This window comes from Streptopelia decaocto (genome assembly GCF_964273445.1).
Source record: "Streptopelia decaocto genome assembly, chromosome: 14".
NCBI lineage: Eukaryota > Metazoa > Chordata > Aves > Columbiformes > Columbidae > Streptopelia > Streptopelia decaocto.
Window position 1 is genome coordinate 4,864,235 of NC_138669.1, and position 11,786 is coordinate 4,876,020.

Genomic DNA, 11,786 nt, shown 5'->3' on the forward strand with positions numbered 1-11,786 from the left:
GAATGGCTTGGAAAAACAAATTTTGATGCGGGTTGTTTACTCCAGCAGCAGCACACAGTTTCTCCTTCAGCTGCTGTGTGCGCTTGTGCTGAAATGAGCTGTGATCTGTTGCTCACCACTGGTTCAGGACTATGGCTGTCAAATCACATGCCATTGATGTGTGCAGATGTGGCAGTGTGCCTTGAGGACAGGGGTGACTTGTCTTCTGGTTATTATTATTATTATCTTTACAGGTGACCATAATAGTATGTGGATGGCAGAGTATTCATCTGCTGCCCTGCATGAGCAGGCAAGGCCCCGGACCCGCTGCATCAGAGGCTGCAATAAAAGTGATCCTCAAATAGCCACATGTTTCCAGGGTAGCAAGGCTTTAGCTCGAATAGCAAATATTGTGAGACTGGCAATCAAATTGCAAGAGTTGATTTGCCTGTATTCTTAGGGGAAAATAACTCTGATTTATTTGGATTTATTAATTCATTATTTAGATGTTTTCTGCTTAGTGAATCAGGGAGAAATGACATTTTGCAGGAAAAGAAAAAAATAGAAAATTATAGCAGAGGTGTGTTGAGTCATTACTGTTGGAGATGAGAATTACAGGTTGCTGCTTAAAAAGTGACCTTTTGATTTTTTCCATCATCCAGAGGCGGCTGGGCAGGATTCAGGAGGAGGTGAGTGCCCTGGCAGCACTCCCTGCCGGCCTCGCTGGCGCTGTCACTGTGTGCTGAAACTAGAACTGGCTTAAACCCCAGGATTTTCAGTACACAGAGCATGTCTTACCCATGTCAGTCGAGGAACATCGTGGTTTCAAGGTCCACAAGAGCCTCATGTCACTGCTTTTTTGGCATGGCCATTGCAGAGGTAAAAAGCCAGTGGAAGCTGCACACCGGGCCACGTTCATTCTGTGATTTGCTGCCTGCCAGAGGTTCACCGCATCCCCATATCAAACTGAATTAATGATTTGCATTCGAGCAGAGCACCAGATGATCACAGTAAATAATTCTCTTTGTGAGCAACATTTTACTGCATGAGCAGTGAGATTTTTTTTTTATTTTTTCCCCCTTCTTTCCTTCCCTTCTCCCCAAGAGGTTACTGAAAAACAACCTTGACATTGATTTTATTTTCAGCACTTTGCAGGTGTCAGGGGAGCGGGCGAGTGGCTGCCTTGGGTGGTGGTTGCAACCCGCCCCTCCTGGGTCACTGCACTACTGACTACCAGGGCGGTCAGATGCAATTTGGGGAAAAGGGTTTCCATTGGTTTTTGGGAGGCTGGGAAGAGGCACGGTTGGTCTGTGCCTGCAGCAATGCAGCTGGGGCCGTGCTGTGCTCTCCCACTCATCCCGGCAGCGAGCAAGACCCGGCACTGCTATGGCCAGGGTTGGTGCTGTCAGCAGAGCTGATGGGGCTTATGGCCGGGGAGAAAGCAAAGGAGCAGAATTTAATCCAGGATATAATATACTGTAGTAATGTTTTCAGTGCTTTAATTCACTTTTTTTTTCCTGTTTTATTTCCTTATTCTAAGCAGCCTGAATCGAGGTGCCTCCAAACTCCCTCATCCTGGGTCAAGCCTCTCCTGCAGCAGCCAAGCTGGTCGGGAGCAGCAGGGCTCACCGGAGCCAGGTTTACCTCACATAGACAGGCCTATACAAGCTCTAACCTAGATGAGCACATCTTTATTTTCAGTTCCACGAATACACATCTAAACTGCCCAGATCTCAGCTGGACGTGTCACATAAACCACTGCTCCTTTCCAGTTGCCATTCTCACCAGCCGTGGGACAGTCGTTCCCTCTGCAAGCTTGTGCAAGGCCGTTAGAGGGCATTTGGGTTTCATTTTTGAATCACCCAGAAGGATTTTGCTGTGAGAAAACAACGGCAGAGCTGCCGAGCAGCTCTCCTGCGCCGACTCTTGCACAGCTGGAGCAGCTCCAGCCCATCAGGAGGTGGCCCCAATTCATCTTTGCAATTTTTCTCTTTTTTCCTGCTTTTCTTTTGGCCTGGGCTGGTGGGGTATGTGCTTGGATGGCAGGCGATATGTCTGGTGCTGTGGAGCTGTGTCTCCTTCGTCTGAGCTCCTTGCTCGCCGAAGCCCTGCCAAACCATCAGCGCTTTGGAGAGGAGGAGGCCAGGTAGAGTGGGAAGGTTCGTGGTTATTCTGGAGAGATGCACGGAAGGTGAATTAGAGCTGCCCTCAAGAGGGATGCCTCTGCCTGTGCCCTGGAATGCTGCTGCTAGGTGGCTATGGTGGCATGGCTGAGCTTGTGCCCGGTTGAGCTGCTGTGGTGTGCAGCCCAATGCCCCTGCTCCATCCCAGGGGGGCCAGGGCATGAGAGTTCCCCCCAGGGATTTGGATTTCCAGGTGCTGGAGATGGTCTCTCTTGTAGCCCCCGCAGAGCAGAGCTGCATGTGCAATGTGGCAAAGGAGCAGCATCACCTCTCAAAAGCCCCACTGATCCAGGAAAAGACCAATTCCCAATTTCTCAGGTGTGTCCGTGCTCATGGCAGGGTTTCCCCATTTCATTCAGCCTAAGAAACTCAGCGATGCTGCCCAGTAATCATGCCTAGGGCAGCGGGGATGCACAAAGGGGACAGGTGCTGTGTGACATGGGGATCTTGCTCTCTGTTTCCACTCTCTTTTGCAGCCAAAGTCCAGCAGTTCTTCCCCAGTTTCCCAAAGGACATGTCCTACATCTCCACCAAAACCACAGTGCCATGGGTCTATGCCAGACTCTTTCCCAGGATGAGGCGTTGGCTCTGGGATGTGACCAGTGTGGGCACAGCTACAGATGACTTCTTCTTCCCCTCTGGAAAGGCAGAGAGTGACAGGGTGATGGAGCAGGGTGGTGGCATGTCCCCCATGTCTAGGGAGCAGGGGCATGTGGCAGTGCAGGTGCCTCGCCCTGGAAAGTGCTGCCTGCATGCGAGCAAGGCAGTTTTGACTGTGCCCACACTGGGGCTGTGTCAGGCAAATTGAGGGGCTGGCAGGGCCCTGCTTCTGCGGTGTGCCCAGGGAGGAGCCGCAGGTGCCTCTCCAGCCACAGGTGCAGGGCAAGCTCACCTGCAGAGCTCAGAGTTATGTGGGATCCATAGTGCTCTTGGATTCAGACATCCAGAGACCCCCAAATTCAGGTCTGCATCTGCCATCAGCTATTTTCAAAGCTCAAAGGACATAGGTTATCTGTCCCTGAGACAGTCAGCTCATGGCGGGGAAGGTGTGATGAGGTGCCACGGCTCGTGCTGCCTGGCGTTTCCCTTTATCAGTGAAACCTATTGCCCAGAGGCACCATCTTCACCAAGGCACTTACCGCTGGGGATGCTGCCGGCAGAGCTGGGCAGGGTCTGGCCATGCAGAGCCGCCGCTGAGTCTCCAGCCTGCAGTAGCGGTTCTGGTTGGAGACGCGGGTCGAGAAGCCCACACCACAGGTGACTGAGCAGGCGCTCCACTCTGTGCCCCACTCCTGGCAGGGGTACGGCAGCAACGGGGACACTGCCCCAGGGGCTGGATGGAAAGAGATGAAGGGAAAGGGGTGTTTGGAGCCAGGCACTGTGCAGCGGGTGCTGCAGGCATAGCCCTGTGTGGTGGGGAAATGAGGTGATGTTCATGGTTGGGGGTGAAGGGGTGAAGGGACCATCCTCAGACACCTGTGTGGGCATCCTCTCATTGACACCTCCTGCATCTTACCTGCCCCAGCATCCCGGAGGAGGTGCTGGTCCCGCACTTCACAGATCCACTCAGGACAGCACTTCCCTGGGATTTCCACACGCCGTGGGAAGGGGCAGTCCGGGGTGGGCAGCCGCACGTCCTCCTGGCAGAGCGGGACGCAGGTGAAGCCCCCGTCCAGGCAGCGGCACTGGAGTTTGCAGCTGGGCTGGAAAACCTCCCCGTCTCGATAGAGCCGGCCGTTCACCTCGCAGCCCTCCTCGCTCTCTTCAACTGCAAGTGACAGGGAGCCCGTTAGGGACAAAGTGACAGAGATGTGGATGGTTAGAGGGGGCTGCTGAGGGAAACAATGGTGCTGGCATGAAGAGGCTGAACTGGGGGGCCTGACTGAGAGGTGTGTGGGGCAGATAGAGGTTTGCAGCAGCTTCCCTACCTCCTCTGCTGATCTCTGCGTTTTTTTCAAAGCAGCAGCTCACCAGCTGGTAAGAAACCCCCTGCCCTTTGGTTCTGACCCTACCTTTCAGGATTTTCAGATTAGAAAAAGTTCCTCTGAAATTTCAATGCTGGACCTCCGGGCTCCAGACCCAGCAAGGTGACTGCAGCATCCCCAGGACCCCGTGTCCATCCCTGCTCAAACCACCCCAAGACCTCAGTCAGTAAATGGCACAAGAGCTGACTGGAGCTGCCGCACAGCCCCACAGCCAAGCTACTGCATCAGCCTCAATAAAGCTATTTTCAGAGCCTTAATTCCTTCTCTGAAAGCGCTATGGGATGTCTGGCACTGGCTGGTGCCCTGGATGGAGCTGGGGCTTGTGCTGGGCTGGGGGCTCGGGGACAGGCCTGGGGGGAGCGGGCAGCCCTGTGCTCACAGTTGCAGGTGGCTCCTGTCCCTGTGGGTGCTGTGCTGTAGTCGCAGACGAGGCCCTGGCTCTGGTCACAGACGTGGAGGTAGTCGCAGGGCTCTCCCAGGCGCCGGGCACAGATCTTACAGCAGCCACAGCCATCCAGGACCAGGGGGGACCCACGGGGACAGCGGGGTGGCACCCAGGGGCAGTAGCATGGTCGCCGGCACAGCTGGGCACACACCTGCAGAGGCAAAGCCATTGCTGATTCAGTACAGGTGTTCTTCTGGCTAATGGCTGCTGTTTTACTGGGACAGCCAGGTTAACCCTCTCTTAATCATTAGGGCAAATTTTCAGTGGAGGGAAGCTCTGAAAATCCACGGGAATAGGGTGAAGCAGCCTGGAAAGCTATTGTCCTCTAAAGGCACAGCATGATGAACACCCAAGAGAATTAGGGATGCTCAGCACTCTGCAGGATGGGAACACATCACTGCTCTGAATGCACAGGAGGAGGATGGAGCTGCAAAGTGAACAACCCAGGTAGCAGTGGAGGAAGATGGAGCTGCAAAGTGAACATCCCGGGTAGTGGTGGGCATTTCACAGGGCTGGTGGCCCTGGAGGCAGTCGAGTGCTTCCCTAAGCAGCCTGGGGATGGGGGGGAAGCAGCACGCCCCCATGCTTGCCACCAAGGCAGTGGGTCGTGCCCAGCTGGAGATGTGGCTTTGCAGGGGCTGCATGCACATGGTGGTGGCCCAACACCTCATTCTGAACAGTCTCAACAGCTCTCATTCATGCCAAGAAACAGCGTGTTGCATCAGCAGTGGGGGATCTGAAGCCAGGCAAACCTCACGGCGTTCCCTCCCGGCCCAGCTGCCTCCTCTGCCCGTCCCTGGCTGCAGCATCCTCTGCCTGGCCTGGCAGATAAGCACGTTTTCGAGGACTGAGAGCTACGTCTCCCCTCCCAGCTAGACTGAGCAATTGCTTTCTGCAGGGCTGTGTATGGCAGCCGTTTGCTCAACTGGTTGTTTGCCAGGGCCGTGCCTGCAGCAGTTCAGCCGGCAGGTCAGTGGTACATCCAGGGCTCATTCTGCTCGCACAATTACCCTGGCACAAAGAGCTTTTGCAGGCAGCGCTCATGCTCCCGTCATGTCGCATCTGACAGGGCTGTTGCATTCGGGGCCTGAAGCCAAGGGATTTAGCTCTGCAGTTTGGAAGTGGGTTCTCTGCCAGCACTGGCCTTACAGCACGTGCAGGTGTGTGAGCCCCACGCAGCGGCTCTGAGCCGCTCTCCGGCAGCCTGGCCGCTCTGCTTGCTGCACGGCCAGCGCGTGCAACACAGACAGCATTTTGGCAAATGGGCAACCAAAAGATTCAGCCCTGTTGCTGGTCCAGACACTAGTGTCTCTGCTGAGACTGCCAAGAGATCAATCAGTTCAGCTGGACTATGTGGATTTTAGATACCATTGTTCTTTCTCTCCTAGCACCTCCAAGTAGCATCAGGTCTGACGCAACCAGCTAGAGAAGGTGGGTGCTGGGGTGCTTTCTGTTCCCTGTTTGCAGCAGTTCAGATGTTTTTTATGGAGCTGTAGAAATGTCAGTGCCAGGAACTGGAGATAAAATATATCCAAAATGGGCTGGACAATCTGAGTCTTGTTTTAGTTTCATCAGTGAGCAGCATTAGTAGTGTGGCAGAAGTGAGAGACAGACTGCCAGCAGGGACCGAAGGACTGGCCTGTGATGGCCAGGTTTGGGCTGGAGGCACCAGGGCCCTTGGTGATTCTCCAGACACTCCTGAGCACCTGGGCCAGGAGCCATTTCTCCATCACAGCTTACCCAGGCAGCCAAGGGCATTTTTCATCATTCAGGAGGTTGCTATTACAGATCAATGTTTTAGAAAGATTAGCCAAGCCAACTCCATTAATCCATTTCCCTCTGCTCCTTGTAATTAACTTGTCTTTAGCTGACAATGTGGTTCCTATCAGAGATCTTAACTGTGTGGGAAAGAACTCAAATAGGCACAGTGCTGCTGTGATGCCCTTGCTTGCAGAAGATCTGCCTTGGGATTCAAGCAGCAATTAGAAGGACTTGAAGCTGAGATAGCCCAGGCATCTCAACTCTCCTGTTCTCTGCACAGGCAACTATTTTCACACAGAGTCCAAGAGCAAAAAAAAATGAAATGACTACAACAACCCCAACTCTGTCGGAGGCATTGGCTCTGCATGAGCATCCCAGGGAGGGAGGGGCGGCTGAGTAACGCTGTGGCTGGTGCTCGCTGCTTGGCCCCGCAGCTGGGCAGGGACCAAGGAGGCTGCAGGAGCCGCTACTGCGGGGCTCCTGCTCGCTGCAGGGACACATACCACAGCCCCGGGGAGCTGCAGGGCGAGCAAACAGAGCGCATTGCTGTCATTCCTCTGTGCTCCGTGAACTTGCACAACAGATGCCTTTGGCCCATGAACATGAGACCCCACTGCTTCGTTGCAAATGTCTCTCCCGTGCATAGCTGCGCCCCCACTGCTGCATCAATACAGCCTGGCTGCCAGCCGGCGTTAGCACCGGGCTCATTATGACAGCCCAGTACCCCCTGCTTCTTATTTTGCAAGAACCAGGTGCTTCCTTGAGTAAGGCTTAAGCTGCCCCAGAGCCCCATCTCCCTTACCTTGGAGAGGATGCAGAGGAGCGAGAGGAAGAGGAGCCGCTTCTCCAGCTGGAGCCTCATGCTGCTCTCCCCTCCACCACTTCAGCACATCACCCCCCAGGCAGTTTGGAGGCAGCGGCGTGTTCGCAGGTTTTAAAGCCCCGAGTAGGTCCTGCTGGTGTTTATACTCTCCCTGCTCTGATGTCACTCACAGGCTCCAATATAAACATGAGTAGGTTTGGACAAGCCTCAAGATTTTTTTTTTCTTCTTTCTTTTTTCTTTTTTTTTTTTTTCCAGTCCACATTCCAGCTGCCATTTCCACTCCTCTCAAGGTGAGAATGTGCTGTTCACTGAGACAGCAAACGAAGGGAAGGGATGCTCTCCCGGGGGAGAACAGGAGAGGGTCTGGTAGCCAGGCTGCTGGGGTGAACCGGCTCCTTGCTGCCAACCACGACCTGGAGAGAAGGTCTGTGCCTCTTCCTATGGACCAACATCTGCCCAGACACAGCTGGTGTCTTCCTCTGGGGTTTTTCAGGGTTTGGAGGGGCTGTCCCTGCCACCATCGCTCTGGGACATTGCCACTACTGAGCAGGGGACCCATCCCTGTGTTTCAAGCTGAGTGCCGTGCATGGCAGGCTGTGGAGAGGGGTGAGTTGAACATGCTGTACAGAGTTGGAGTCCCAGGCGGGATCCTGTCCCTCTCTCGCTGGTGACAGTGTGTGTGACTTGGATTTGGTTGCCAGCAGCTGCGGTAGCAGCGGTTTGCCAGGTAACTCTCCAGGCAGCAGTGATGCGCGTCCCTCTCTGTTTCTCTGGCACAGCAAGAGCTGGAAAGGGATTTGCTGTGGTGGGGGTGCTGCCACAGCATCCCCTGTCCTGAGTGGGGCTGTGGCTGTCCGGGGGGGCTGCAGGGGCTGGGAGGGGGGTTTGGATGCACGTCCTGCTTGTTGCCCTGGGGACATGATGCAGAGCGGGCTGCAGGCTGGCTCTTGCACAAGTGTTGCTGATTTCAAGCCTTGTAAACCCCAGTTCAGCTCCTGAAAAATTACAACTGGCTTAAGCAAGCATGACAATTTAAAATTAAATTTCAGGGAAGAGCAGCGGGTGCTCAGCAGTTGCCTCCCAATGGCTTTACTGCTTTTCAGTCTGTCCTGTGCAAGCTTTCCTCGGGGCTGCTGTGTCTGGGAACTCGAGGCTGGCTTTTAGGAAAGACAAAACCAAAACATCTCAAGACCCTCAGGAAACTGAGCCCCTTCTCCACATTCCCATCCCCCAGATCTTATCACAAGATGCAAGAAGGACAATTTGTGAGTCTGGAGCTCAAAGGAAAAGTCAGCTTACGTGAGAATGCGGGGTGCCCTGCTCCCTGGCTCCTCTCCTGCACCCCTTGCCTGCGGGATGAGGTCTGGGGGCTGGGAGCGCTGCTCCTGCCCTGCCCCAAGGGACGGATCCTGGTGACTGCGCACAGATTGTCCTGGCCTTGCAGACATAATGAGAACTGCTGCTATATATCATATATATGTTGGCAAACAGGCAGGATGGTCTGGGTGCCATAGAAGCAGAGCACTGAAATTATGCTACTAGGAGTGATGCTCCATGCTTCTTTCCATCGTTTTTCCCACTCCTTTTGCTTTTTCAGAGGCAGGTGATAGGTCCTGAGTCACCCGAACAGCAATCCCAGCCTCAGCTCTGCTGTTTGCCACAGCACGGGGCAGGGAGGAGTGCGCAGCCAGAGCTCTCCCATCACACCTGATTTGCTGCTTTGGTTTTGCTTCATTAGTTGCAATCAGTCTGTTAATGAGGTCATGGCAGCTTGTGGAAACACCAGGCCACCTTCCAAGGGCTGCTGTCACTTATCCCAGCGCTGGAGTCCCGGCTCCCTGCATCACCCAAGCCCTGCCCATCGCAGGGAAGGTGTGAGGACCACACGTTGCTCCATCCTCACTGACAGGGGGGTTCAGGCCCTACCAACAGGTGCTCACAAGCCAGAAGGTTTGATGCCAAAACTGGAGGCACATCTCGTTCTACCTTTGCTCCTCCGTTCCTGGAGCTGATGCCCTCCTGCTGGACACCATGCTCCCGATGCCGCGGCTCAGCCAGACATCCCGGAGGTGGCTGCAGTGCCTCTATCAGTACCCAGGGCAGGCTGGGGCTCAGGGGTGCCTGGGGACCCCACTGCCTGCTCTCTCCCAGATACAGCTTTGGTTCTTTGGGGTGGGGACCCCTTGTGTACCTTCTCCCTCAGCTTGGGACAAGAGGGGACATTGCTCTCCACCAACCTGATATCACTGAGATTTTGCTGCCGTAAGGTGACGTCATGGTGATGGTGTGACATCACTGTGATGGTATGACATCACCAGGAAGCCAGCAGAGCTCAGGCAGAGACAGAGACCCGCACCACCAAGTCACGCAGACAGACAGGAGCCAAACCCACCACCCTGCACCCCAACAGCTGCCCATCCATCAGATGGCATTGTCCATGTCAAGCAATACCTCTGCATTTTGGGGGTGCCCAGAGGATGTGGCTGGAGCGGGTCCCACAAAGTCCACCATGACTCTGCCTCTCCAAGGAGGATTTTTCGTGGGTCACTTGTGCTTGAGCTTCCCTCTGCCAGCTCGCGGGGTCCCATGTGCCCACCCAGGTCGCTGTGCCAGGGGCATGGGCTGCAGGCAGAGCCCAGCAAAGTGATGCAGCCCTGGCACAGGTTTTGATTTGCAAAGCTGCACAAGAGCAGCACATTAGCAGCTCATTTTATAAATACTCAGTTATAACCCTTCCCCTCTGGAGCATGTAGCCCATATGTGTTCTGTACCATACGTGTGATTTTATAGCTTGTAATTAAGTCCATATGTCATGCTCCACAATTTCCATGGTTTTATTGTCAGGTTGGTGGGGGTGTAATTTTTTTTTGTGATCAGTTGTGCAAGAAAATATTTGATACAGGGGTCTGAATACATGTCCTTTGAGTCGGCCGCTGGCAAGCTCTGTTGTTTCTATAGAAATGAAGGAACTGACCCCATGAATTTACATTTTAGACAGCTGTTGTTTTTGGTTTTTTTTTTAATGTCTGTGCCATTCAATGTACATTGTGAATAACACTGCAAAGCTCTCATTTGTGCACCCTGCTCTGCTGAAATTGCATCCATCTGTGAGGGATATAGACCACATTCTCTCTCCATCCCTTTCCTTTACTCAAGACTCTCCTTTCTTTACACCCTAGAGCTGGCTGAAGTCAGACCAGGGTCTGGATGTTCATCTCTGCCGGGGAGAACCTGGGCTGCCCTGTGTCCTTACTGGGTCTATTCCTCTTTGTATCAACAGTGAAATAATGGGTCTAGGATGACACCAGCTCCATACCTTGGTGGGGAGGATGTTCCCTTTGCGTCTGGGCACTTCTGGCTCAAATCCCTGCTGCGGGGGAGCAGGGTTGAACATGGGGGTGGACGGCATGGGTGGGAAAGCTGGATGGGCACCCAGCTTGGAAAAGCCGAGTGCCCCGAGATGAAAAGGAGACATCTCAGGTCTCCCTCAGCTGTTGGAGACTTTGGGGGTGGCTGCTGGCTGTTTTTCATGAGACTTCTGGAAACACCCCAGCTTTGGGAAACTTTGAAATACCTTCATTTTTGGCAGGACGGGAAAGTTGTTTCCTACCCAGAATGAAGCCGGCTCCAGTTTCAAACAGCAGGAGCTGAGGGAGGTGGTGATGGCCATTTCCAGCCCTGTCTGGCCATTTTTATTCCCTCTGGTTCTCGCACCTTCACTGGAGAGCAGAGCCAGGCTGGGAGGACTGGCCACCCCGAGGGACGGGCCAGGCAATCTTTTACCTTGAGGTCACTGCTTCCAGCCCAGACCCGGGCTAGCGGAGACTGAAAGTATTTACCATCTGGGTCCCGTCCAAGTGACTTGCGAGAAAAGAATTCAGGGCTGCCGTCCAGCTTTCTGCTGGTCAGGCGACTGCATCAGAAAAACCTCGGCTTCAGCTGGGACCAACTGACCCCTCCAAGCTCCCACCGCGAGGCCAGTGAGGAGCCGGCAACAGCCCTGTCCCAAGGAGAAAGGGTCTTTTGGATGGGGAATGATGCGTGGTGGTGGGGACACTCGATCCTTCACCATTTTCCAGGCATTTTTAAGCAGGTTTCTTTAGGACAGATCACTGACAAATAGGACTCGGTGTGGTTCTGGTCTCACAGTCTGACATTGCCAAGAGGAAAGAGTGCAGTGATTACACAGGAGCAAACAGATTGTCACAACCAAGAAAGGGCTTGCTTAGCCAAAATACAGTGAATTCTCATCAGCCAAACTGAGGGGCTTCTCACTTGTACAGCCCAGCCTTGTATCAGCTGTTGTGAAAGGAAAACACTTTTTCTTAATAGATACATCAAACCCAGGGCAGCAATTCTGTGTGATTTATTTTTTCTGCAGTCCAGACAAGAGCAATTCATAATTGTCCCCCTAAGTTAAACATTCAGATAACCCAAAGAATAAGATTTTTTAAAAACAAAGCTTGGAAACTTCAGCCAGATGAGTCTTTCCATTATTATTTGCAAAACAGTGTCAGAAATCATAATGTATCAAACATTATGATCCTCTGAGAGTTTATTTTTGGTATTGAACATCATCAAACATAAACTTCTTTTAAAAAATCTCACT

At 53.4% G+C, this 11,786-nt stretch overlaps 1 protein-coding gene across 2 annotated transcripts; it reads right to left on the bottom strand.

The window, feature by feature from the left end:
- Nucleotides 1-438: 438 nt before the first annotated feature.
- On the bottom strand, nucleotides 439-7,283 carry CCN5 (cellular communication network factor 5). Of its 2 annotated transcripts, XM_082065403.1 has the most exons (5): nucleotides 7,156-7,283; nucleotides 4,527-4,743; nucleotides 3,679-3,930; nucleotides 3,302-3,495; nucleotides 439-2,800 (listed from the first exon to the last, which is right to left on the bottom strand). In XM_082065403.1, exons 1-5 carry the CDS (start codon nucleotides 7,213-7,215, stop codon nucleotides 2,777-2,779), a joined length of 747 nt encoding a protein of 248 aa, XP_081921529.1. In that variant the 5' UTR covers nucleotides 7,216-7,283; the 3' UTR covers nucleotides 439-2,776. The 2 variants fall into 2 exon arrangements, with proteins under 2 accessions (XP_081921529.1, XP_081921528.1); XM_082065402.1 differs by lacking the exon at nucleotides 439-2,800 and having other exon boundaries at nucleotides 3,038-3,495.
- Between the last annotated feature and the right edge of the window lie 4,503 nt (nucleotides 7,284-11,786).

Excerpts from the sequence above, each read along its gene's own strand:
- CCN5 (XM_082065402.1), bottom strand. The coding sequence starts at position 7,215 with ATGAGGCTCCAGCTGGAGAAGCGGCTCCTCTTCCTCTCGCTCCTCTGC. Across the intron at positions 3,931-4,526 it reads GACAGGAGCCACCTGCAACT|TTGAAGAGAGCGAGGAGGGC; the intron begins GTGAGCACAGGG and ends TGTCACTTGCAG. Across the intron at positions 3,496-3,678 it reads CCTCCGGGATGCTGGGGCAG|CCCCTGGGGCAGTGTCCCCG; the intron begins GTAAGATGCAGG and ends CTTTCCATCCAG.